The sequence below is a fragment of the Leptonychotes weddellii genome, chromosome 3 (assembly GCF_054177405.1).
Source record: "Leptonychotes weddellii isolate Sample4059 chromosome 3, ASM5417740v2, whole genome shotgun sequence".
NCBI lineage: Eukaryota > Metazoa > Chordata > Mammalia > Carnivora > Phocidae > Leptonychotes > Leptonychotes weddellii.
In genome coordinates, this window is record NC_138371.1 from 128,520,644 (window position 1) to 128,545,896 (window position 25,253).

Here is a 25,253-nt window from a genome sequence, read left to right on the forward strand (position 1 = left end):
TGTAAGGCTACATGTAGTCTCTGTAGGTTGGGAATGAGGGTCTCCCCTGAAGTCATCAGGGTGGTCCTCAGAGAAGAAATTGAGACTAGGGAAGCAGATGTGGGATCTTTAGGAGAAAGAATTACTTCTTTCTTTCAGTGTTTCACTCTCTTGGGCTTGGACTTGAAGATACCTGATGGCAAAATACACACAGGCTCCTTCCTTCCTGGAAAATAGAACTGGTACTGAATGGGTCTAGAAGACAAGCCGCCATATCTTGAAAACCAGATTCACTATTTTCATATTTCTTCTCCCTTCCCTTTCTTATTTCCCAACTTGAGCCTTTATTTAGCCCTTCCATCCTTCTTCGAGCAATGACATAAGAAAGCAAAGAACCCTGGAGCCCTCCTGAGTTCAGAGTAAGAGAGGGAAGAATGTTGTGCTTTTCAGAAACTACAGGGGGAAAAGAGATAGGGAAAAAAGAATTTATAAACTGTGAGTCCTAGATAGCACTTCAGATGATATTAAGGAATTGTTAATATTTTTAGGTATGACAATAACATACCATACATACGCTAAAATATTTAGAGATGAAATAGAGTGTCTTAGATTCCTTCAAAATAATCCCAGGGAGTGGGTGTGGGGTGTGTGTGAGGGGACCTTGGGGGCAGTAATTGGAGTAGGAATGAAAGAAGATTGACCTTGTGTTGGTAATGGTTAATGCTGAGAATGGATATGTGAGAATTCATTATACTGTGTTCCATAATTTGATTTTGTTTGAAATTTTCAATAATAAAAAGATCTATTTTTATGGATTTGAGGCTTATATTAGACTGCAGGTATCATCTGTATGCCCTGATATCAAATTTTCATGTTCATTACAATACTCTCATTTTTATCATCAGTTTATCTCATATCAAGTTTGATATATATTTGAACCTGTAAAATAAATGTATAATAGTAAAATACCACTTTTATCTGTTTATATGATAGAGTCCTACATAAAGTTTCATTTGAAAAAAGGTTATGGTGTTAACAATTTTTGAAAGTCATTTGACCATGATTTCTTTGTATGTGGAGATTCTTCTTCCATTGCCAGTCTTTGAAGATCTAAAAGTAAAATTATTAATGGAGATGGTACAAATTCTATTTTCTCAAATAGAAGGTAACCATGATGACTATATTCATTCGTAAATGTTCTCTTTTAAATAATACTATTATGTGTCTCTTCGTATGTATTCTTGTCTGTTCTTACAAGATCAGATGCAATTTTTAGTAATTTATAGTAATATCAAATGTATTTATAAATTATTCCCTAAGTTATTATAGTATAATAACTTCCCTAAGTTATTATAGTATATGGTATAAATAGATTTTAACTAATTGCTAGATCACAGCTAATCTGTTACAAAGAAGGTTTAAAATGCATGTATGAAAAGCTTGTGGGGTTTATTATTGCCAAAAGAAATTTTTTTTTTTTTAAGATTTTATTTATTCATTTGAGACACAGAGAGAGAGAACATGAGCAGGGAGAGAGGCAGAGGGAGAAGCAGCCTCCCCGCTGAGCCAGGAGCCCGATGTGGGGCTCGATCCCAGGACTCTGGGATCATGACCTGAGCCGAAGTCAGATGCTTAACCATCTGAGCTACCCAGGCGCCCCGCCAAAAGAAATTTTTGTCATCCATTTATTGAAGGACTAACATTTTCTTTGTTTTTAAAAGCTAGATATACTTTTTTGGTTTTCTTTCATGTTTCATGTAGGACCAACCCATTTATTTTGCTTTTCTCAATCTAAGCACTGAAGCTGAATGGAATAAACAAAGTTTTACAAACTAACATTGATACTAAACATATTTAACTTGCCTCATATTTTTGAAATACTAAAGGTGACATGATTTCTGTATATAGCTGTGGAATGATTTTTACTGTATAGTAAGTTAAAAAGGCAAGGGTCAGGTAGCATGAATAGTATATTTTTATTTAAGATAGGAAAAAGAATATAAATGATATGTGTCTTTGTTTATATTTAAAAAATAGAAAGATAAACCTCAAAACTAATAAAAATGGTTTTGTGCAGGGAAAAGGAAGGGGCAGGAATGAAAGGTAGATTTTCTAAATGTACTTTGTTTTGTCATTTTTCTTTGGAGCCCTGTAAATATTTAACATAATTATAAAACAACACTAAGTCCAAAAGAGGAAAAATGAGCAATCTAAAAATTGAAGCACACTAAAACAAATGAACCTAATTACATTATTGAGATGTGGCATAACCATATAGAGAAGAATTACTTAAAGTGATTTTTTTGGGGGGTGCCCGGGTGGCTCAGTTGGTTAAGTGTCTGCCTTTGGCTCAGGTCATGACCTCAGCATCCTGGGATCGAGCCCCACATGGGACTCCCTGCTCAGTGGGGGTCTGCTTTTCCCTCTGTGTGCTCGCTCGCTCTCTCTCTCGCACTGTCTCTCAAGTAAATAAATAAAATCTTTAAAAAAAAGATGAAAGTGATTTTTAGATTTTATTTATTAATTATTTAGAGAGAATGTGAGTGGGGGAGAGGAAAAGGGAGAGGGAAAAAGAGAATCTTTTTTTTTTTTTTTGGAAAAAGAGAATCTTAAGCAGGCTCCTAAGCAGGCTCCACGCCCAGCATGGAGCCCGCTGAGGGGCTCGAACTCACAACCCTGAGATCATGACCTGAGCCAAAATCAAGAGTCAGACACTTAACTGAGGGAGACACCCATGCGCCCCTAAAGTTACTTTTAAGGCTGTGCATTTCCTAACAGGAAATATCCTAAAAAGCAAACAATAAAAATAAAGCTGCTAAGGAATCTTAAACTGTTTTCAATAATTACAACTTGTGTGAGTGTATGTATATGAGAGAGATGTTAGGGTAAAATCAAATAAATAATGAAGTTAATGTCATAAGAAGGCAAGATTTATAGAGTAAAATTAGGTATACAAATGTTAAATTGCAAAGTTAAATAAAAATTATATAATCCTATAAATTCTATATAAATACATGGTATAAATATATAATTCTAGAAATAAATTCTATAATGCTATATTTGAATTGAAAATACTAGTATGAACTCATGGTCTATTTTCTTCTTTAAAAAAACAAAGACAAGGGGTGCCTGGGTCGCTCAGTCGTTAAGCGTCTGCCTTCGGCTCAGGTCGTGATCCCAGCATCCTGGGATCGAGCCCCGCATCAGGCTCCTTGCTCCGTGGGAAGCACGCCTCTCCCTCTCCCACTCTCCCCTGCTTGTGTTCCCTCTCTTGCTGTGTCTCTCTCTGTCAAATAAATAAAATCTTTAAAAAAGAAAAAAAAGACGAAATATTTTTTAGCCAAACATGGGACAACTTAAGCATTAATAAGGACAGTAACTAATGGATTGAAGTATATATCTAATGTTTATTTTTTATTTTTTAAAAATTCATTTATTTATTTTAGAGAGAAAGAGCAGGGGGGAGGGGCAGAGGGAGAGGGAGAGAGAAACCCAGCCAGACTCTGCTCTGAGCACGGAGCCTAATGCAGGGCTCGATCTCAAGACCCTGAGATGATGACCTGAGCCAAAACCAAGAGTTGGATGCTTAACTGACTAAGCCACCAAGGTGCCCTCTCCTTTTTTTTTTTTTTAAAGATTTATTTATGTATTTTAGAGAGAGAGCAGGAGCGGGAGAAAGGGCAGAGAGAGAGAGGGAAAGAAGCATTAAAATATTAGAAATAGAGGGGTGCCTGGGTATCTCAGTCAGTTAAGCATTCCCACTCTTGACCTCAGCTCAGGTCTTGATCCTCAGGGAAGTGATGTTCAAGCCCCGTGTTGGGCTCTGTGCTGGAGGGGTCTACCTAGAGCCTACAAGAAAAAAGAAAGAATTTAATAGTCATATTCAATAGTATGGATTTTATCTGTTGATACAAAGTATGTATATAAACCCAAGTATTAATTGATGTTCAAGAGATCAAAATCTGTGTGTTTTCAAGCAACAGAGGTCTTGTGGCTAACTCGTATTTTCTTCAAATATATTGTATGTAGTTGAAGCATCCTGTCCTAATGGGGATGAAACGATTGAAACTATCGAGGCTGCTGAGGCACTCCTCAATATGGATTCTCCTGGCCCTATGCTGGATGAAAAACGAATAAGTGAGTGGTCATGTGCCATGATTGTTCATGTTCATATACTGGGAAAAGTTATTCTTGCCATCATTCTCTGTTAGATGGCAAATACCAAGAGACCAGAGATCATGTTTGATAAGTTTTGTGTCCCAAGTGCATTTTAAGGTACAGTACTGGTTGAGACACCTTTGCTAAAGTGTTCAGTTGAACAAGGCTTTTTTTTTTTTTAATTGAGGAGTGAGACCTTTAGGAATAAAAATAATTTATTTAGTTGTCAAATAGCAGATTAGGCAGAATTTATTCTCGTAACCTCATTGGTGAAAGTATTAGGGCATTTACGGCCCAAACTATTGTAATTTAATGATCTGTATGAGTATTCATCAGTGAATAGGCAAAAATTCATTGAAAAAATTCCTAACACCTCATGGCAGAAAATTCACTGCCGCATTATTGATCTGCTTTTAAATCCATGTTCTCCTTTGAGCTTTTCAGACAAAGTGTCAAACTCATAAAATTAATTATTACTAAATGAGTTTAAGATGTGGTTGAGTATTTTTTGCATGCACAGCAGTGCATTAGGCAATAATGTGATGTATAAATGAACAGAAAACTCTTTTTTTCCCCTCAAGTTTACAGATTAATTTTGAAGGTAGTTGTTTACGTAAAAGCCAAAAATAAAGGCCATGGGAGGGATAGCAAAGTGTTCTGGAAGAAAAGAGTACTCTGGCTGAGAATATCAGAGACAGGCTTTATGGAAGAAATGTTTTAACCTGAGCTGTAAAAGACAAATAAGCTTTTAGTGGAAAGAGGAGATAGGGACGGGCATTTAAGGTAGAGAGAATGGGTTGAGCCAAGGAGACAGATCTGTAAAAAAACAGTGAAATGTTTGAGATAAAAATGCTTTGGTATAGCTGAAGTGTAAGCTTCTTGGTAGGTGGGAGATGAGAGTGGAAAGGTAGATTTGATTGAGATTGTGCAAGTTTCAAATGTCAGGCTGTGGAGTTTGGGTTGTTCTTACCATTTTTTCCCCCCTCTATGAACTGGGTGAAAGGTCAGTTTTATTTTTCTAATAATTTTCAGGGTAGAAAGTTTTGTATAGAAGAATTAAATGGTCAAATCAAACTTAGGTTTCAGAGAATAACTTTAGCAGCAATGAGAGAAGAATGGAGAAGCGAAACAAGATAGATTGGTGATAGGCAGTCAAGTAAGAAGGGCATTGAATTAGTCCTGTCAACCCTGGTCTGACTTAGGATGCCTAATTTTGGACAGAGGAAGTAAGAAGGGACCAGATTTTTCATAGAAACAGGAAATTATCTGATGAAATTATTTTGATTTATAATACAAAGTTAATTAAGTTGATTTTATTTCCATTAGATAATAATATATTTAGTTCATCTGAAGATGACATTGTTGTTGCCCCAATCACCCATGTATCCGTCACATTAGATGGGATTCCTGAAGTGATGGAAACTCAGCAGGTTCAAGAGACATACGCACACTCACCAGGAGCATCATCACCAGAACAACCTAAAAGAAAAAAAGGTGAGTGGTTAATTTGTTTAGGGCAAACAGTCAAATTTTGATGTGGAATCTAAACATAATTTTTATTCAGGGATATTTCTACACCAATTAAAACTTACATAAGAAAAAATGAGGGTACAAAGCATAAATTAAAAGGTATATGTCGGGGCGCCTGGGTGGCTCAGTCGTTAAGCGTCTGCCTTCAGCTCAGGTCATGATCCCAGGGTCCTGGGATCAAGCCCCGCATCGGGCTCCCTGCTCAGTGGGCAGCCTGCTTCTCCCTCTCCCACTCCCCCTGCTTATGTTCCCTCTCTTGCTGTGTCTCTTTCTGTCAAATAAAAAATCTTAAAAAAAAAAAGTAAAAGGTATATGTCTTCATATTAGATTCATTAAAAAATTAGATTATTTGGTGTATCTCGCAGAAATCGGGTTTTCCAATGTTTTTTTTAAAGATTTTATTTATTTATTTATTTATTCCCTCCTCGGCGGGAAGCCTGCTCCTCTCTCTCCCACTCCCCCTGCTTGTGTTCCTGCTCTTGCTGTCTCTCTCTCTCTCTCTGTCAAATAAATAAAATCTTGAAAAAAACAACTAAAAATACAGACAAAATGTCTGAAATAAGACATCAGTCAACAAAAGCAAGTGATCCTGAGAAACAGGAAACAAATGAGGTGAGCCCTATGATGACCCCACCTTACTACATGGAGAATTTTTTTTTTTTTTAAACAGTTTGACAGTTCCTTAAAACATTTAATGCATACTTAACATGGGACCCAGCCATTCTTCTACTCAGTATTTACCCAAAAGAGATGAAGTCATACATTTATAGAAAAACATCTGCATGAATGAATGTTTTTAGTTTTATTTGCAATAACCCAAAACTTGAAACAACCCAAATGTCTATCGACTGCTGACTGGATAAACAACTTTGTGGTATATCTATCCAAGGAAATACCACTCAGCAGTAAAGTAGAATGTACTGTTGATATATACAACAAAAATGGATGAATCTCAACATAATTATGCTAAAGGAAAGAAGCCAGACTTAACATATTATATATATATATATGTAATATATGTTTCTCTTCGTATAAAATTGTGGGAACTGCAAACTATAATGGCAGAAAATCTGTAAGTAGTTGGCTACCTTTGGATCAGGCAGAGTGGGAAAGGTATAATGATTACAGAGGGGTACAAAATACTTTTGGGGGTGAAGAATACGTTCACTATTTTGAACATAGTGATGGTTTCACAGGTCAGTACTTATGTTGGAAGATATCAAGTTACAGATTTTAAAATACGCAGTTTCATTGTATGTTATACTTGAGTAAAGCTATTTTTATTATTTTTAAAGATTTTATTTATTTATTTGACAGAGAGAGACACAGCGAGAGAGGGAACACAAGCGGGGGGAGTGGGAGAGGGAGAAGCAGGTTCCCCGCGGAGCAGGGAGCCTGACGTGGGACTCGATTCCAGGACCCTGGGATCATGACCTGAGCCGAAGGCAGTGGCTTAACCGATAAGCCACCCAGATGCCCAGTAAAGCTATTTTTAAAGTGAAGGACTAACATCCTACTTAATAGTGGAAGACAGATGTGATAAGGAACCAAACAGAACACATAACATATGGGCTAAACAGCAGATTAGTCACTGTTTAAAAGAGAATTAGTGAGCTCCAATATAGACCTGATATAGAATAAAAAATATGAAAGAGTTTGAGATGTGAGGATTGAATGAAAAGGTCTGCATGTTTAATCAAAGCTCCAGAAAGAGAATATGTAGAGCGAGGAAGAGGCAGTATTCCAAGATAATGACTGAGAGTTTTCCAAAGTGACATAAATCTCAGCATGGTGAATCCTGAGTACTATAACTATCAAAGAAATCTAAGCCTAAATACATTATAGTAAAAATGCAAAACATCGCCCCCCAGCCCCCACCAAAAAAAAAAAAAAAACGATGAAACTAACAAACCAGGGAGAAACTACATTACTTGAAGAGGATTGATTTTTAGATTGGCAGCTTAGAAACTCCCAGTAGAGGCTGAAAGTGTTGGGTATCTTCAAAGTATTGAGAAGAACTAACTGTCAGTCAAAAATCCTGTACCCAACTCACATAGAACTCACATGAAGCCATGCCACCTTGAATGGTAAGGAAGATGATGGAAAGGATGGATGGATATTAGGTAGGTTTACCAACTGTCTCTTTCTTGACTAAAACTAGTGGTGAAAGGGCGCCTGGGTGGCTCAGTTGGTTAAGCGACTGCCTTCGGCTCAGGTCATGATCCTGGAGTCCCTGGATCGAGTCCCGCATCGGGCTCCCTGCTCGGCGGGGAGCCTGCTTCTGCCTCTGACCCTCCCCCCTCTCATGTGCTCTCTCTCTCATTCTCTCTGTCTCAAATAAATAAATAAAATCTTTAAAAAAACAAACAAACAAACAAAACTAGTGGTGAAAACAGTGTGAAGAAGAAAATGATGTTATCTTTCAGGAAAAGTAGGTAAATAGAAGGCATAAAATAAGATGGTAGGAGGGATAGGAGCTAACGGAAGTCTTTGCTCCTAATATTTGTTATCATTAACATAGTCACCCAGAAGTATCTGCCTCATGAATGGTTCTCTGCAGATGTCTGCAGTGATGGAAGTGAAGTACCTGGCTGCCTGGGTTCCATATTTATACATTAAGAGGGGCCTGAAGAGAGACCTTTTGATCCGCTTCTCCCTGATTCTTATTCACCCTAACTTCAGAAAGGTTTTCCTATTCGGTTTGGGGATGTGTTGTTACTAACCTTGTGACTTTAGCTCTAGAATTCTGTTCTTCTAAGTTATTGCTTTATGTTATCCTAACCCAGAATTCACCCTTGTGATCCAGCTAGAGTCAGCCTCAAGAATATTGGGATAAAGGGGCACCTGGCCGGCTCAGGTGGTAGAACATGAGACTCTTGATCTTGGGTCTTGAGTTTGAGCTCCACATTGGGCATAGAGATTACTTAGTTAAAAAAAAAAAAAAGAAGAATGATGGGGTAAAATATACTAAGGTATCCGTTTATACTTAATTTTCATTTCTTTCATGTACAGAACGGTAGTCTATTCAGATAGCAAGATCATCTCAACATAAATCCTAGGCAAAATTGCCATCAAGTTGTGCTTCTAAATAAATGGCAAAAGAAGATCACAAAGCTTTAGAATAGTTGGTTCACCCAACCTAAGGCTGCACAAACTACAGTTAGCACTGTTGAAGTGGACTTAGAGATTGAATGATACATAACTATAAAGTTTGTTTTGCTGTGAATTAAAAGAAGTCTAGAAAATGAGAGTTTTCAAAATACATGGGAAAATAAAAACTGACTATGTAGTTCACCAAAATTTTGCCTCATGCATTTTTGTATCTCTAGAGTTTGGGGAGGTTTCCAGTATTAGAGAGCTACCTGTATGCAGGTGGGAGAAAAACTAAAAATTGATTTCTCCTACTGTAAAAAGTTTATCTTACCAACAGATAAACCTGTATGGCTTATTTTTTGAGCCCAAGTCTACCAACATCAAGAATAACCCCCCAAATTTTAAGAAAGTACTGTCAGTTTTGTTACCTCACAATGTTTTAAACTTAACCTCATTTTTATAAATGAGCGGATGTGTCATTTCCTACGTAAAAATGTTTGTGATCTAACCTACATTAACGATAAATTTTCACTGAAGTTCTTTTCCTTTTGAGTAAATAGTATTTTAGGAAACCAGTATGTGTGATATTGTGTATGTGTATAAAGTATTTGGCATTTGAAATTTAGGGTAAATGACCAAATAGCATTTATAAACAGCTAAATTGTCCATTTCTCTCACTTTTGATGGCAAATCCTTATGCAGAGCTGTTCTCTTTTCAGGGAGAAAAACAAAACCTCCACGACCAGATTCCCCGGCCACTACGCCAAACATATCTGTGAAGAAGAAAAACAAAGATGGTAAGGGTAAGTACGATAATTTCCTTACAATACGTATAGGTCAAATAACATTTAGATTGCTTTAAAATATCTACATATCATAAGTAAAATCTACCAGCTCTCTTGACTTACTGAAATGGATCTTCTTGCTGCCAAATGGTTATAAGGTACAGTTGGCACTTTCTGTAAAGAGACTGGTAATAATGGAGCCCAAGAAACCCATTTAAGAGATTTTTCTTATGTACCTGTCAAAATAATCCATCCTTTAATATTGGGCCTTTTGGAAGAGTTCAGCCAGGTTAGCTTTTCAGTTTGTAGACACTTTATAACATTGTTTTGGAGTTCTGCTGTTTTCATAACCGCTGCCCGAATTTGAAGAAGAATGTTAAGGCCGAGCTACTGGCTCTGCTATAAAGAGAACAACTATTGAGAGGTTTCGTACAACATTTGTTCACTGGCTCTTTTATGTAACGGTTCTGAAAGAGGTAGGAAAAGTGCTTCATCATCTCAAAATGCTTTATTTTCAAGTCATCGTAAATCTAATTGCCAATATCGCTCTGTCCAGACATCTCATATGGGACGAATAAAAAGACCTATATTAGACCCTAAAAATTATCGCCAGTGCTAACCAAATTATGTAATATTTTTGTATAACTATAGAGGGAACTTACAAGGCTTTTAGTTGTGTTTAATTTTTCTCTTTTCCAATGAAATTTTGGTCAAATTGCTTTTGTTTTAGGAAACACAATTTATCTCTGGGAGTTTTTACTGGCACTGCTCCAGGACAAAGCTACTTGTCCTAAATATATCAAATGGACCCAGCGAGAAAAAGGCATTTTTAAACTGGTAGATTCTAAAGCAGTATCCAGGTTGTGGGGGAAGCACAAAAACAAGCCTGACATGAATTACGAGACCATGGGAAGAGCTCTCAGGTACATGAAGTTTTTGTAGTTCATTGTGTTAAGAATATTGTTTCCTAAATACTAAAAAGTTAGGTAACTTCTAAAAAGGTAGAGGATTACAAAAATGGTGAATTTTATTATCGAAGTGCTAAACCACGCTACTTCTAGAAATCAGTACATATTTAAATTGAAGTCCTATTCTGATCTGGGAAAATGTTTTTCTTCAAAAAAAAATGTTCATGCAAACAACAGATATTTTACTTGTAAAGGGATTAGAAAATGTAAACTCTCATCAGGAGTTATAAATTGACCAAGGGCTCCTATGTTTTGAGCTGTTAAACTCGAATTCAGCACAAAATTAACATATAGGGGTAATGCATTACCCCTTAATGCACCCTTAATAAGAGGGTGCATTTTTTAAATGTAAATCTCAGGTATGATCTGTATTATGTTGGAATAAATGCTTCAAGAATAATATTAGGCATTGTGTACATTTTGAACTGGGCAGGTTATCATTTTATTCCTAAGCTCACTTTTAGTGTGTTTTTCTGTGATCCAGGTTATTCTTCGAGTTATGCATCTGTTTGAGAAAGAGTTATTAGAAGTAGCAGTCATCTGATAACTTGATAAACTTCTTAAACCAGAACTATTTAGTTACAGTTTGTGTGTGTTTGTTTTTTTAACTCACACTTTTTAGATTCTTGATCTAATTAAAATCAATGAGAAAATTTTGAGTCACTTCTATTTGTACATCATTAAATTTTATATGGAAAACTGAATCAGATTTACTGAATCAAATTTAAACTGGTAAGGACATTATAATAAACTATGGAAGGGAAATAAACTCTTGAGGTTTGTAGTGGATTTGATTATTCCGGCAAGTTGGAAGAAGGGGAGATGAAGGAAGAAAAGTGAATGACTAGGATAATCCACGTATTTTATCAACAATCCCCTCATCAGAATTGGTTTTAGGTTTAGTTGATAATAAGGATTTTTCTTTAGCTGTGAGTATGTGTGTTTTACATTTATTTAGAAAATAATGTGTTTAATTATACCATTTTATACAAAATAACTGCCCTTCATTGAAATTCTTCTCCCACTTGTTGCCAACTTTAAACTTTGGTTTATGATTAAAAAACTTCAGTTTTGTTGAACATAATTTTAATTTATGTTTAACTGAATAAAATATTGATAAAATTGTCTGCTTTGAATAGGTACTATTATCAAAGGGGTATTCTGGCAAAAGTAGAAGGTCAACGCTTGGTGTATCAGTTTAAGGAAATGCCAAAAGATCTTATTTATATAGATGATGAGGATCCGGGTTCCAGCATAGAGTCTTCAGATCCATCACTGGCTTCAACAACCACTTCAAGTAGAAACCAAGCAAGCAGGTCGAGAGTATCTTCAAGTCCAGGGATGAAAGGAGGAGCCACTACAGTTCTCAAACCAGGGAATTCTAAAGCTACAAAACCCAAAGATCCTGTGGAAGTCGCACAGCCGTCCGAAGTCCTGAGGACAGTGCAGCCCACACAGTCTCCATACCCCACCCAGCTCTTCCGGACTATTCATGTCGTACAGCCAGTACAAGCTGTCCCAGAAGGAGAAGCAGGCGTAACCAGTAGCGTGCAGGACGAAACATTGCATTCTTCTGTTCAGAGTATTAGGTGAGAAAACTAAACTTACCGATGCGTATCATTATGTGATGTTTCTGACCAGAGTCATTACTCGTTGATGACTCTGGGTCAGGATTCAGAAGTGAAAATAAAAATTACATTGATTTTTAAGCCAGAGATCTTGTTCAGCAGATTGTTTTCAGCAGCTGATTGTATCAGTGATTCCTTATTTTTAACTTTGTCATTACCTGATGTGGTTCTATCCATTTAAATCTTGTCCACTCTACCTTTGTATAATTCGATTGATCCATACAAGAAGGGATCCACATATTAGAAAATACAGTGAATGGTTTCAGATCTTTTTTCCAAAGTCAGAAGCTGTAAAAATTCCACATAAATTGACATATTGTGACCTTCTGGAATGTAGTGAGTTCCAAGAAATAACATTATTCCTTGGGAAGATCCTATCACGGAACAGTTCTAAAGTCCAAAGAGGTAGGGAGGCCAAGAATCTAAGGTCCACTTTTTCAGGCTTTTAGAGTGGCAGAAATTGGAGGAATAGTTTTTTAGCAATCAAATCAAATTTGCCTCATAGCCCCAGGAAAGATATGAAACAACAAATTGGCCAAGGAAACCTTATCAGCTTTAGACTGGTCTTTTGCAGAATTTGGGACTGGTCTCGCTGATACGGAATGGAGGAAAAGGAGGAAGGCAGAAAATTAGATGGACGTTTGCAGTGTTTTTTTTTTTTTTTTTCTTTTTCTATCATGAGTTTCCAGAATATGAATTATAATAAAATATAGGAACCCTTCCAAATCCATTAAAAATGATTCTTTGATTGCTTTCATTAGGTGACTTCAGTCTTACATTCGTATATTCAAGTATATAAATGCTGGATTTTTGTTGAGTTGATCTTGAAGTAAGAAACATTACCCAGAATCAAGGCAGAGTTAGAAGTTCCAGTCTTCCTTGTATGGCCCATATAAACTTTTGGCATCATGAAAATTGACTTGCAATGAGTATAAAGATTACATTTTCCCCATTTTAATTAGGAATGATAAATCTTTAACTGTTATTAAAGAAGTACTTATCTATTTGTCTTTTAATATTTTATTTTCCTCTAGGTCAATTATTGGTTATGTGTGATGACTGAGTATCTCATTGGATGTGATTCCTCTCAGTGGTTTCTAGGCTCTTTGTCATCTTTTTTTTTTTTATTCTTATGTTAATCCCCATACATTACATCATTAGTTTTAGATAAAGTGTTCCATGATTCATTGTTTGTGCATAACACCCAGTGCTCCATGCAGAATGTGCCCTCCTCAATACCCACCACCAGGCTAACCCATCCTCCCACCCCCCGGCTCTTTGTCATCTTATCATTGTGTGTATTTGTGTTGATAGGAAACAGTACATGGCCACAGCTAATCACTAGGATCCCCTTCTTGGAGTGATTCAGTTATTTTTTAGCATCTGTAATCAATTTGCTTTTTATACCTTGAGAATAAAAACAAATACCCGGCCCTCCCCCCCCATAAAAAACCCCACATACCTCTAGCTCTGAAAGGTATTCAATTGTGATACTGTATTAGATGCAGTATTACTCGAAATGTCAACTTCTGAATGATACTCAGTGCCAGATATTAAAACATTATAATACACTCCCTATCCCTGATTTGCAAACTGTCTTTTGGTGTACTTTTCAGAATTTTCATTTCCAAGGTCCCTGATTATTCTGGATTATTCTGTGCCTGCTTCCTGCCTCTATTATTTTTTTCTCTTTGGTCCAACCTATGTAAGACTCCTAGTAACAGCTTTGCTACATTACCTTCTTGCAGCTGTCGTTAGATCTGTGTTGCACACAGAGTGCAGTCAAATTTCTGGAGCTTCCACACCAGCCGTCACTCTGCTCATGATTCCTTCCTTGCCTTCTAGCTCAGGCTTACTGCTTGGGTGCACTGCAGTCTGGTGAATGAGCCAAGTGTTGAGGTTGACTTTCATGCTCATCTCCTCCTATATGTCTAAATCTGTAGGAGCCACATTTTATTCATTGTCCTTCTCCTACCACTTTAACCTAGTGTCTGACACATAACATCCCTTCAGATTTATAGAACTTATTTTGAAGTAGTTTATATATTCATTCTGTATCTCCTTTCAGAGCAATGAGTTCTCTAAGTGGACTGCTTATATAATGAAATAACAAAATTTAATTTCAAAACTTGAAAAAATCATTTTATATTTATGTGTATGTATATACACACATTCGTTATCATTCCTTTGGCTTTTAAAAAAATTCTCTTTTTGGCTGTACCTTTTATTTGTATCTCCCAAAAATCCTACTTATTTTAAAGCAGTTAAACCTTTTATGGAATGCGTTTTATTCCCTGAAATTATTAGATGTGGAAAGGCCAAAGTTAATGAATAATAATACTCTTTGAAGAATAACAGCTGCTGAATATAATGACTCGGGTTTTGCTGGTATTCCCTTCCATTATATAGAAAGAAAGAAAAAGTGTTAAATAAATTTCAAGCAAATTGTACATATTACTCTGAAATTTTAATGTATTACTAGAATCATTTTTCATTACTTGCTTAGCAATTTATTTTTTTGGATTTTTTATAATTACCCCAATTTTTCATTATGAAAATTTTCAAAATATCAACACATTGAAATAGTACAGTGAACACCTATTTACATCCTCCTGGATTCACAGTTGATAGTGTTTTGCCTTATTTGTTTTTGCTCTATATTTATTTGTAGCCTTTTTTTTTTTTTAAGATTTTATTTATTTATTTGAGACAGAGAGAATGAGATAGAGAGAGCATGAGAGGGGGAAGGGTCAGAGGGAGAAGCAGACTCCCCGCTGAGCAGGGAGCCCGATGCGGGACTCGATCCCGGGACTCCAGGATCATGACCTGAGCCAAAGGCAGTCGCTTAACCAACTGAGCCACCCAGGCACCCTATTTGTAGCCTTTTTTCTGTTTGGCTATTTGTCAAGTAAGTTGACATCCTTATGACATTTCACTCCTAAACATTTCAACATACAGCTCTTAAGAATAGAGAGATTACCCTAAGTAACCATATTATCACTCTTAAGGAAAGTAACAGTACTGGGCGCCTGGGTGGCTCAGTTGGTTAAGCGACTGCCTTCGGCTCAGGTCATGATCCTGGAGTCCCTGGATCGAGTCCCGCATCGGGCTCCCTGCTCAGCGGGGAGTCTGCTTCTCCCTCTGACCCTTCCCCCTCTCATGCTCTCTCTATCTCATTCTCTCTCTCAAATAAATAAATAAAATCTTTAAAAAAAAAAAAAGTAACAGTACTTTGCCTATATATTTCTTTATAACTACTTATTAATAAAATCAAAGACCGCTTAAAGATTTTTTTTCTGTAGCTAAGAGAAGATGGAATATATATGACTTAAAATTAGATTATTAATGTAACAACAAGAACTGACACTTTCAAAGCACTCTCTGTATTTCATACACTTTTCCATATATTAATGTCTAATATCCTCACAGATCAATGAGATATAGGTAATATTATTCCTATTTTACAGATGAGGAAACCAAGGCAAGGAGAGGCCAAGGAGCCTGGTCACATCTAGTAAGTGGTGGAGACAGTGTTTTAATGCAAGCAGTTTAGTCCAAAGCAGTGAGCTTAATGATTTGCTGCCCTGCCTGCTGATTCACTTAACTCTCATGAATTACCAGTTATTTTACAATGAAGTAGCAATATGTTTTTTCTTTTCTCAATTTTTCCTTTGCTCCTCCTTTTATTCTCACGTAATTGCATGTGTCTATGTGGAAATCTATTAAGCTTTTCTTAATTGATTTATGGTATATGTGCTCAGTTTTTACAAATTTTGATTTTGACTCTGGCTTCATGTTATTTAAAGAAACAACTATAATGAAATTGTAAGCCTCTGGTCAATTTTTTTCCTAAAATTGTCCCTTGGTAGACTTGCAAGTCCATATACCTACCTAGCATAACTTCTTTCTCTACAATATTTATTCAAGCACTGATAGTTTGTCTTAGGGTCTTTTGAGAAAATTAGCCTCTAAAAATGTATAATGTTATCTTAAAAGCAAAGTAATGGAGTAGGAAGAATGTAGGCATAACTTTCCAGCCATCCAACCTTGTCAATTATTAGATGTAACATTGAATTGGGTTAACTAACTATTCTGTTTCCTCATCTGTAAAATAAAGATAATACTTAACTTTACAGGTGATTGTAACAGTTAAATGACATTCTTGACATCTGAGTAGATATGCAGTAAAAACTAAATGTTATAGTGTATATCTTTTTTAGTCTCAGAAAGTTTTGAGGTATTTTTTTTATTTTTTTATTTTTTAAAAGATTTTATTTATTTATTTATTAGAGAGAGAGAATGAGATAGAAAGAGAGAGCATGAGAGGGGGAGGGTCAGAAAGAGAAGCAGACTCCCTGCTGAGCAGGGAGCCCGATGCGGGGCTCGATGCGGGGCTCGATGCGGGGCTCGATGCGGGGCTCGATGCGGTGCTCGATGCAGGGCTCGATGCGGGGCTCGATCCTGGGACTCCAGGATCATGACCTGAGCCGAAGGCAGTCGCTTAACCAACTGAGCCACCCAGGCGCCCCAGTTTGAAGTATTTTAAATTTCCAGTATTATACCTCTGGTTACAAGCAGCTTAGGAAATTTTTATAAAGTAGTTAACTATAGTATAACCTTTGTTATATAACATCACCAGACACAACTGACTGTTTAATCATTAACTAAGACAAAAATAATTTAAAATTTCTGTGGTTGGGAAAAGGCTGCATAATATTTTACCTTTAATCTCTGAATTTTTTATTAGCGAAAATTATTTTAGAATATGTTCAAATAAGCCAGTATATTTACATTGTAGATATTATAGATGAGTATATGTATTTTCTGGCAGATGGCAGTCAGGTGTTTTGAGAAAAGGAGGTCTTCTTCTGGCTTGAACAAAAGCATTGAAAGTCTAGTGGTAGCCCTGATTAGCAATATGGAAAATTTCCAAGTACATTATTGCTTGTGCCACACCTGGGGGAGGAAAAGAGGAAGGTGGAGTTGTGTATTAAAGGTTGGTAATTGCCCACAGTTTAAAGATATAATAGATAATATTCATCTTCAGCTGAAGTTATTTAGGACTGCAGAAGTGGCAGTGTGTTGTAATGTTTAAGCAGAGGCCTTGCAGTCAGATGGCCTCTTTTCTTATCTAACTGGTCACCTTATGCTAGCTGTTCACCCTCTTTGTGCATTAATTCTTTATGTATAAAATGGGGGTAATAGTACTTACCGGGTGGCAAGACTGTACATATTCCTAGATACAATCTGTGTGCTTACTATATACCCTGTGTACTGTTTTATCTGTATATACATGTACAGGAACTCTTGTCATGGGAAGCCCTTTATTTAAGAAATGATCTCTGGCTGCAGGGTCAGGTACCATACCCAGGCTCAGATTCCACCCAAGATATCCTGATTCAGGTCGGCAGAGGGGAGAAAGGAGGCACAGTATATTTTGGAAAAGCTGCCTGACTCCCAAAGTTATTCTGTATTCTTCCAACTCTTCCTTGCTTGACCAATAGTATCAGTAAATCTGGCCTTTATTTCTAGTCATCCCCTGCCCACCTATTAAAAATCTTCATTACCCAACTCGTACTCTTTTCTAGCTCTGTCCTTCAAAAGAGCTGCTAATATCCTGCTCTAGACTGATCCTCACAGTGACAACTTGGTTGGAATCTGAACTTGGAAATCAGAATCCTATCATAATGGGTAGGCTCTGGTCATCCTGTGTCTTTCCACTTGCTTTGAGTTTCTCTTAAGTTGCACTGAATTTTCTTTCATATTTCCACTTAGCCCATTTCTTTTCTCCAGAGTTTCACTTCTCACATATGTGACAGGCCACATAACTATAACTTACTAAAATTTGCCTATAATAATCTATGTGCAGTGATTAACATTCAGATTATGGGGGCCAATCTAGCTGTTAATCATTTGAAGTAGGAATCATCTATTTTTTTTGTAAAATAGCTTTACAGAATTCAGAGGAAACACAGTTGAGATCTAGATGCTGAGTTTTTTCAGCTGCATTTATTTTATATTAACAATGGCCATAACTGTAATTTTCACAGCAGTGAACTTTTAAAATTGGATCGACTCACAGTATCATTTATGTATCTCTTCAATAACTGGGATTAACAACCTTACATAAACTGGGTTTACATTAAAAGATTTTATGTTAAATTGTAGCTTTATGGCTAAAATTTGTGAAGATTATTTGAGCTGAGAAAACTGCTAAAACATGCTTCTGTTTATTTTGCCAAAGCTTGCCCTTTTTTTTTGCTCTCTCTGCCAGCCTAAAGAATCGTCATGAATTAAATTTGTGATTTACTTTATGTAATATGATATGAACTGTGAACTATTAAATTTCTTCTAAAAAAAAAACAATTTCTTCTGATAGTTCTGTCACATATACATTTAAGACTGAGGTGTTTTTTTATTTGTTAATTGAGAATTTTTCTTCTATATATAGAAAAAGAGGTTGAAAACAATTACAATCCTATAAAGTTTGGTAATTGTGGATGAGCATTGTCCCTCAAGTATTAAAAATAATGAGTGTGAATCCAATACATTTGTTTTAAAATTCCCAATTTTCTTTCAAGCAGCTCATACCTAACTTCTTTGCCAAGCATTTTGATATCCTCCTCCTTTCAAACAAAATTGCTTCCCTATATGCATTAATGTGGCACTTTGCACAGACTTTCTTCGCCCCATCAGATAGTATCAGAGTTAATAGCTTGAGAGTTTTGTTTCGGGCATTCCCTATGAGACCGGGTCTGGTATGATGTTTTTGCTGTGTCGAAGATATGGGAAGCAGCATTTCAAATGTATGACTCCTCTATTTTGTCAAAACAACTTGTCAAATGTTAAAGTTTCAAATAATTCTAGAATATGCTGATTTTCTGTTATTTCATCATCCCAATAGGACTATACAGGCTCCTGCCCAAGTTCCAGTGGTTGTGTCTCCTGGGAATCAGCATTTGCATACAGTAACACTCCAGACTGTGCCAATCACAACAGTGATAGCCAGCACAGATCCATCTTCAGGTGCGGGGTCTCAGAAATTTATTTTACAAGCCATTCCGTCATCACAGCCCATGACAGTACTGAAAGAAAACGTCATGCTGCAGTCCCAAAAGCCGGGCTCCCCTCCTTCCATTGTCCTGAGCCCTGCACATGTGCAGCAGGTCCTTACCAGCAACGTGCAGTCCATCAGCAATGGCACGGTCACCGTGGCTTCATCTCCGTCCTTCAGTGCTGCGACCCCCGTGGTGACCTTTTCTCCTCGAAGTTCACAACTCGTTGCTCACCCACCTGGCACTGTCATCACTTCAGTTATCAAAGCTCAAGAAACAAAAACTCTTACGCAGGAAGCGGTGAAAAAGGAAGCTGAAGATAATTGGAAAGAAGACAGTGAGAAAACTGAGCCGCAGCCGCAGCCTTATGTGATGGTGGTATCCAATTCCAACGGATTTGTCTCTCAGGTAGCTATGAAACAAAATGAATTGCTGGAACCCAACTCTTTTTAATGAATATACCAAAGGAATTATGGATGATTGGTTTTTAATGGAACCTTGTCAGTTGTCTGCAGACTATCTGATTGATTCTCAGAGAAATTCTACAAATGTTCCTAATTTTGTAGTTAATTGTTAAAAATATTAATTTCGAGTTAATGTTGACTTTTTGGATGAGGGAGGGAACCCAAGGGCTTCTCTTTGTTCTCCAAATGTTTCAGAATTCAATTGTGAAGGAACAGGCATTTTATACTATGAAGACCTTCTTTTCTGATTTTTTTTCAGTTGCTATATCATAAGCATTTTTAACGTTTCTTTTTTAATTTTACATGGTATTAGCTTTTCTGATTCTTTTGTAAATACAGTACGTCAATATAAGGCAACAGGAAATTTATGTAGGAACTATTTTCATTCCATTTGTGTAAGTGAAAGTCTTGACTCTTCCAGATGCAAGACACCTATTTTCTACTTTGTTAAAATTATGATTTCACTTAGATTGACTTTAGTTGATTGCACTGTATAAGGAACTATGAATATGTAAAAAATAACATGAAAAATTGGAAAATGTCCATGATATGGCTGAACGTTACTTCAGAAGCAGGAGAGTACAAAAGCATCAGCCTACGAGTGGCTCTCCTGCTGGCTTGGTTGTATAACTGGGCAAAGCCACTGGATCTTTTTGGGCCTCAGTTCTCTCAAAAAAGGAAGAGGGGGGTGCATTGGATTAGACTTGATGATCTCCAGTTTGCTTTCTGGTTCTAAATTTGAAGTTTCTAGCTCCTATATTTTAAAGTTAAATCAACTAAAACATTATCACATATTTCTTAATGTAAATACAGCTAACATATTACAGAAAAATAAGTGGCCCTGCAAAATTCATTCTTCTGTTACCTGTAAGATCTGCTCCGAATCTGAATTCTTCCTAAATACTTTGTTCATGAACTCTTCAGGCCACTGTGCACCATGGTCCATTAGTAAACTTACGTTGCCGACTGCTAAACGATATACTGCCATTCTGAAAGAGTCAGAGCTCGCTCTTAAGGGGCCAGAAAGCAACCAAGCCTTGGGCTAATCTGGCTGGGTAGTCAGTTTCTATAAAAGCATAATTGCTTTATATTTTGGATCATTTTTTATTGGGAGTGGGGGGTTGCATACAAAGATAATATACATATATATCTAAGTCTCTGAAATGAAATAGCTTTTAGATTACTTTTTCAACTGTAAATAATGTACATTTAATTTCACAAGAAAAATTGTTTTCTGCAAATTTTCTAGCACAGCAGAGGAGAAATTTTTGTAGATGAAAAAAATCATTATGTTTAGAGGTTTGATGTTATATGTTTTCATATTACAGAGTGAATTTGTATTTAAACAAAAATTTAAATTTTGGAATCCTCTAAACGTTTTTGTATCTTTAATTGGTTTATTATTAAATAAATCATGTAAAAATCCTCAATGTTTGTGTTTTCAAGCAAATGTCTCTTAAGAACAAATATACAGAAAATGTTGCTAGTATTTACAGTGTTATTAAATGTTCGTATAACAAGCTCCACTGGTCAGGTTATAATTGCAGACTTGTCATCCTCTCATTTTTCCTTGCTGCTGTGCCAAACAGTGGCTTCCAGACAGCACACAATGGATCGCCATAAGCTCTGAAAATTAGAAAACCATAAAATTTTCTCAGCAATGATATCCAACATACTTTAAAAACCAAGGTTTCTAATTAGAAAATAGATCTGTTAATTGTTAAACTTGGAAAACATGGAAACAAAAATAGAAGAAAATTGAAATCTCAGTGTGATACCCCTGTACACTTACCCATTTTCTCATGTCAGTTAATACTCTTCCAAAACATGATTTTAGAAGGAGCATTTCTGTCTCTGAAGTCAGAGGGAAGCAAAGAAGAATCTGAATGAATAGGCCTTGCTAAATTTCCCTGTTCACTACCCTTCACTCATACCCTTTTTTCCTGTCATTTTTCATGACTTTCCACTCTGTCAAACCTAGTATAAAAACACTTAGGCTTAAGCATTTCTTTGAGTCTTTATTTCCATATGAAATCTCCCATGTCATGTAAAACATATTAAAATAAATATGCTTTCCTCCTTTAATCTGTCTTTGTCAGTTTGATTTTTAGGCTCAGCGAAGGACCCTAAGAGGGTCATGGAAAAGTTCTTTCTCCTCCAGAACTCTCTCTAGCCATGCATCCCCTAACATAATCTGATTGTACTGAACTGAACAGGAGCATAGCGCTCAGTCGGTACCTGGCCTTGCACATCAAATCATTGATTCAACATGTATTTATTAAGGAAGGATCTGTGATGTTACTGTCACGGTCCTTAACCTAAAAACCTGACGCTTTCCTCATTTTCCATTCATTCTTTAACCCTCTGTGGTATTGCATTTGCTCTATTACCCTGAAGTTACTGTTGAAAAGGTCACTAACTAGTAATTAATTTCCATATTGCCAAATTTCTAGCCTTCCTTATCTTCCTTGACCTTTCTAGTATTTAACCTTTTATAACTCACTCTTAAATTCTCTCTTGCTTTCACTTTTGTGCCCAGCTTGTTCCTATTCTCCTCTGGCCGTATAATAATTTCTTAGTATTGCTCCAGAGACTTTTGCAAAGGTTGGAGTTCTCCACATTTTATCCAATGATCACTGTTCTTCTCTTTTTCTTCTTTTCCTTTTTTTTTTTTTTTAAGATTTTATTTATTTATTTGACAGAGACACACAGCTAGAGAGGGAACACAAGCAGGGGGAGTGGGAGAGGGAGAAGCAGGCTTCCCACTGAGCAGGGAGCCCGATAGGGGACTCGATCCTTGCCATAGTTGCAAGTTCCTTCTATGTTTCTGTTTATCAGTAAGAAGACCTTTCCCAGAACACCCTGAGCAGCCATCTCTTCAGAGCTTATTGGCTAGATTGGTCATATACCCCTTCCTAAACAAACTGCTGGCCAAGGAAGTAGGATTACCATAAATGACTTAGCTGTGTGTTAGGGAGATGGACAGCCAAACAAAATTAGGGCTCCATAGCAAGAAATAAGGGAGGAATGATGCAGTTTACTATCACCCATACACATCCTCCTTCCTTTACATACGCTTTCAAAAGTGCTCATGCCTACATAAAACTTCATTCCCAAAGAGAGATCAGCCAAAGTCTCATCCAGTTACTTAATCCAGTTTCCTGACTAGGATGTTTGGGATGATGTGCAGACCTCTTTTTCAGGTCAGCTGTGCTCCCTGGTTTCTTATCCTCCTCAGCCACATCTAGTATGAGCGCTCAGAAAAAGATTTTTTCCAGGGTTCCCCAGCTTTAGAATGCATTTCTTGATGGTGTAAGTTTGATGCCCTGTCCCAGGGTCACCATATTCCCGTCTAGAAGAGCTGTGTCCTCAGTGCCTTCCATCCTGCCTCTTAGACATAGCTGGCCAGTTACACAAACCAGGGTCAGTGGGGGATCATTCCACTTCCAAATACCACACTGTCAGTTTGAGTTCTTGGTCATTAGCAACAGAATTGAATTCTGGTTTTTAGCATAAAAGAAGTTCTATTAGAAGAATATTGCATAGCTCATAGAATAGACACAAGGACTAGAGAATCGAGATCCATCTGAGTCATATAGCTAGGAACAAACTGCACAACTAGTCTAGCAGGGAAATTGTAGCCACTGTTGTCAAGTACTGAACACTGAGCTTTGTATTACTGTCTCTACTGCCTTAGGAATTAGATCTTGATAGGAGTGCTGCTGCTTCTAGAGAGAATTAACCAGGGTACTTCCTTGATTGATTGTGTCAACTAGCTACCAATTTTTGTGACGGGCAGAGCCTAGGTCAAGTGTCCAGCCAGGACTTGAACTCCAAGGGATGTTGAGAAAGCAAAAGTTTAGCTTCTCAACTAGTTTGGCATTTTCAGCTTCTATAGAGGAGGCTGCCTCAGTGGGCATTAAGACTCAAGGAACCCCCCAAACATAAGGGGGCTGAGATTCTGAGCTGCCCAAAAGAATGACCTATGTCTTCTGTAAGGGAAAATCCAGATTTGTGGAGCTTGAATTTACACAATTTGGTGGTTGGGTGGGTGAAGGGGACATAGTTAGAAAAAAAACCCCCTGCATTTGCTGTCACTCTGCTTTGCACAGTTTATCTCATTCTTTTTTAAAAAAAAAAATATTTAAGTAATCGCTACACCCAATGTGGGGCTCAAATTCATGATCCCGAGATCAAGAGTCAAATGCTCTTCTGACTGAGCCAGCCAGGTGCCCCCAGTTTATCTCATTCTATTTGGCTAACTTCTACCTGTTCTTTGAACCTCAGCTTAGACATTACTTCCTCTTGAGAGCTTTCTCTGAGCTCTTAGAAGCTTCCCACTGCTGTCATAGAGCCTTTTAATTTCTCCCATTTGGGCACATACAACATGACAATAATAATTGCCGGCTGATAAGTGTGATTCCAACACTATATAAGAGCCAAACTTGTAGTAATTTTAGTACTTTCAGGTCCTAGTGTAATATTTATAACTGTACATACTAGATATTTATTAAATACCTGACTACATTTTCTCCTTGCCCGTTTTCACACTAGTTTTCTCATGTTGCTAACTACCATCTGTATGCTGATGACTCTCAAATCTTATCTTGGAGCCAAACTTGCCTTAAAAATAGCTTTATGGAGCTATAATTGACATACAATAAACTGCACATGTTTAAAGAGTATAAACTCATTATCACAATAATCAAATAGTGAACCTTCCCAGGTTTGGTGAACATTACCCTAAAAGTTACCTTGTGCCTCTTTGTAACTACTCCCTTCTTGCTGTTGCTCCTCGCTTTTCTTGGCCTATTCCACCCCCTTGTTGACCACTGATCTGCCTTCTGTCACTATAGATTATATTAGTTTGCATTTTCTAGGATTTTTATAAATGGAATCATAGAGTATATACTATTTTTTGTCTGGCTTCTTTTACTTAGTGTAATTATTTTGAAATTTATCCATGTTGTGGTGTGCATCAATTTATCATTCCTTTTTTTTTTTTAAGATTTGAGAGAGGGAGAGAACCTGAGTGGGAGGGGTGGAGGGAGAGGGAGAGAGAATCTCAAGCAGACTCCATGCTGAGTGCAGAGCCTGATGTGGGGCTTAATCTCAGGACCCTGAGATCATGACCTGAGCCGAAACCAAGAGTCAGACGCTCAACCAAGCGTGCCACCCAGGCACCCCAGTTTATCATTCCTTTTATTACTTATATTTCATTACATAGATATACTACAGCTTGTTTATCTACTCACCTGTGGATGGACATTTGGGTTGTTTCTATTTTCAGCTATTACCATTAAAGCTGCTATGAATATGCCTGTACAAATCTTTATATGGACATGCATTTTCTTATCTCTTTGGTAATACCTAGGAGTGGTCTGTCTGGGTCATATGACGGTTGTGCCATTTTACATTCCCACCAGCAGAGTATGAGTTTTTCAGTTGCTCTACATCCTAACATTTTAGCCATTTTTTTAAAAAAAAGATTTTATTTGAGAGAGAGTGAACGAGAGAGAGAGAGAGCATGAGCAGGGTGGAGGGGCAGGGGGAGAGAGAGAAGCAGACTCCCCACTGAGCAGGGAGCCCGACG

At 37.1% G+C, this 25,253-nt stretch overlaps 1 protein-coding gene across 10 annotated transcripts in view; it reads left to right on the forward strand.

The window, feature by feature from the left end:
* ELF1 (E74 like ETS transcription factor 1) overlaps nt 1-21,090 on the forward strand; it is a 108,297-nt gene extending 87,207 nt beyond the window's left edge. For 8 of the 10 annotated variants that reach the window (XM_031036593.2, XM_031036592.2, XM_031036589.2 and 5 more), the window contains 6 exons: nt 4,009-4,116; nt 5,464-5,631; nt 9,480-9,563; nt 10,276-10,468; nt 11,653-12,102; nt 19,046-21,090. In XM_031036593.2, coding sequence (XP_030892453.1) covers nt 4,009-4,116; nt 5,464-5,631; nt 9,480-9,563; nt 10,276-10,468; nt 11,653-12,102; nt 19,046-19,649 — 1,607 coding nt within the window. In that variant the 3' untranslated portion in view covers nt 19,650-21,090. The remainder of the gene's footprint in view (nt 1-4,008; nt 4,117-5,463; nt 5,632-9,479; nt 9,564-10,275; nt 10,469-11,652; nt 12,103-19,045) is intronic. The other 2 variants (XM_081814979.1, XM_006741211.3) reach the window with 2 other exon arrangements.
* Nucleotides 21,091-25,253: the final 4,163 nt, after the last annotated feature.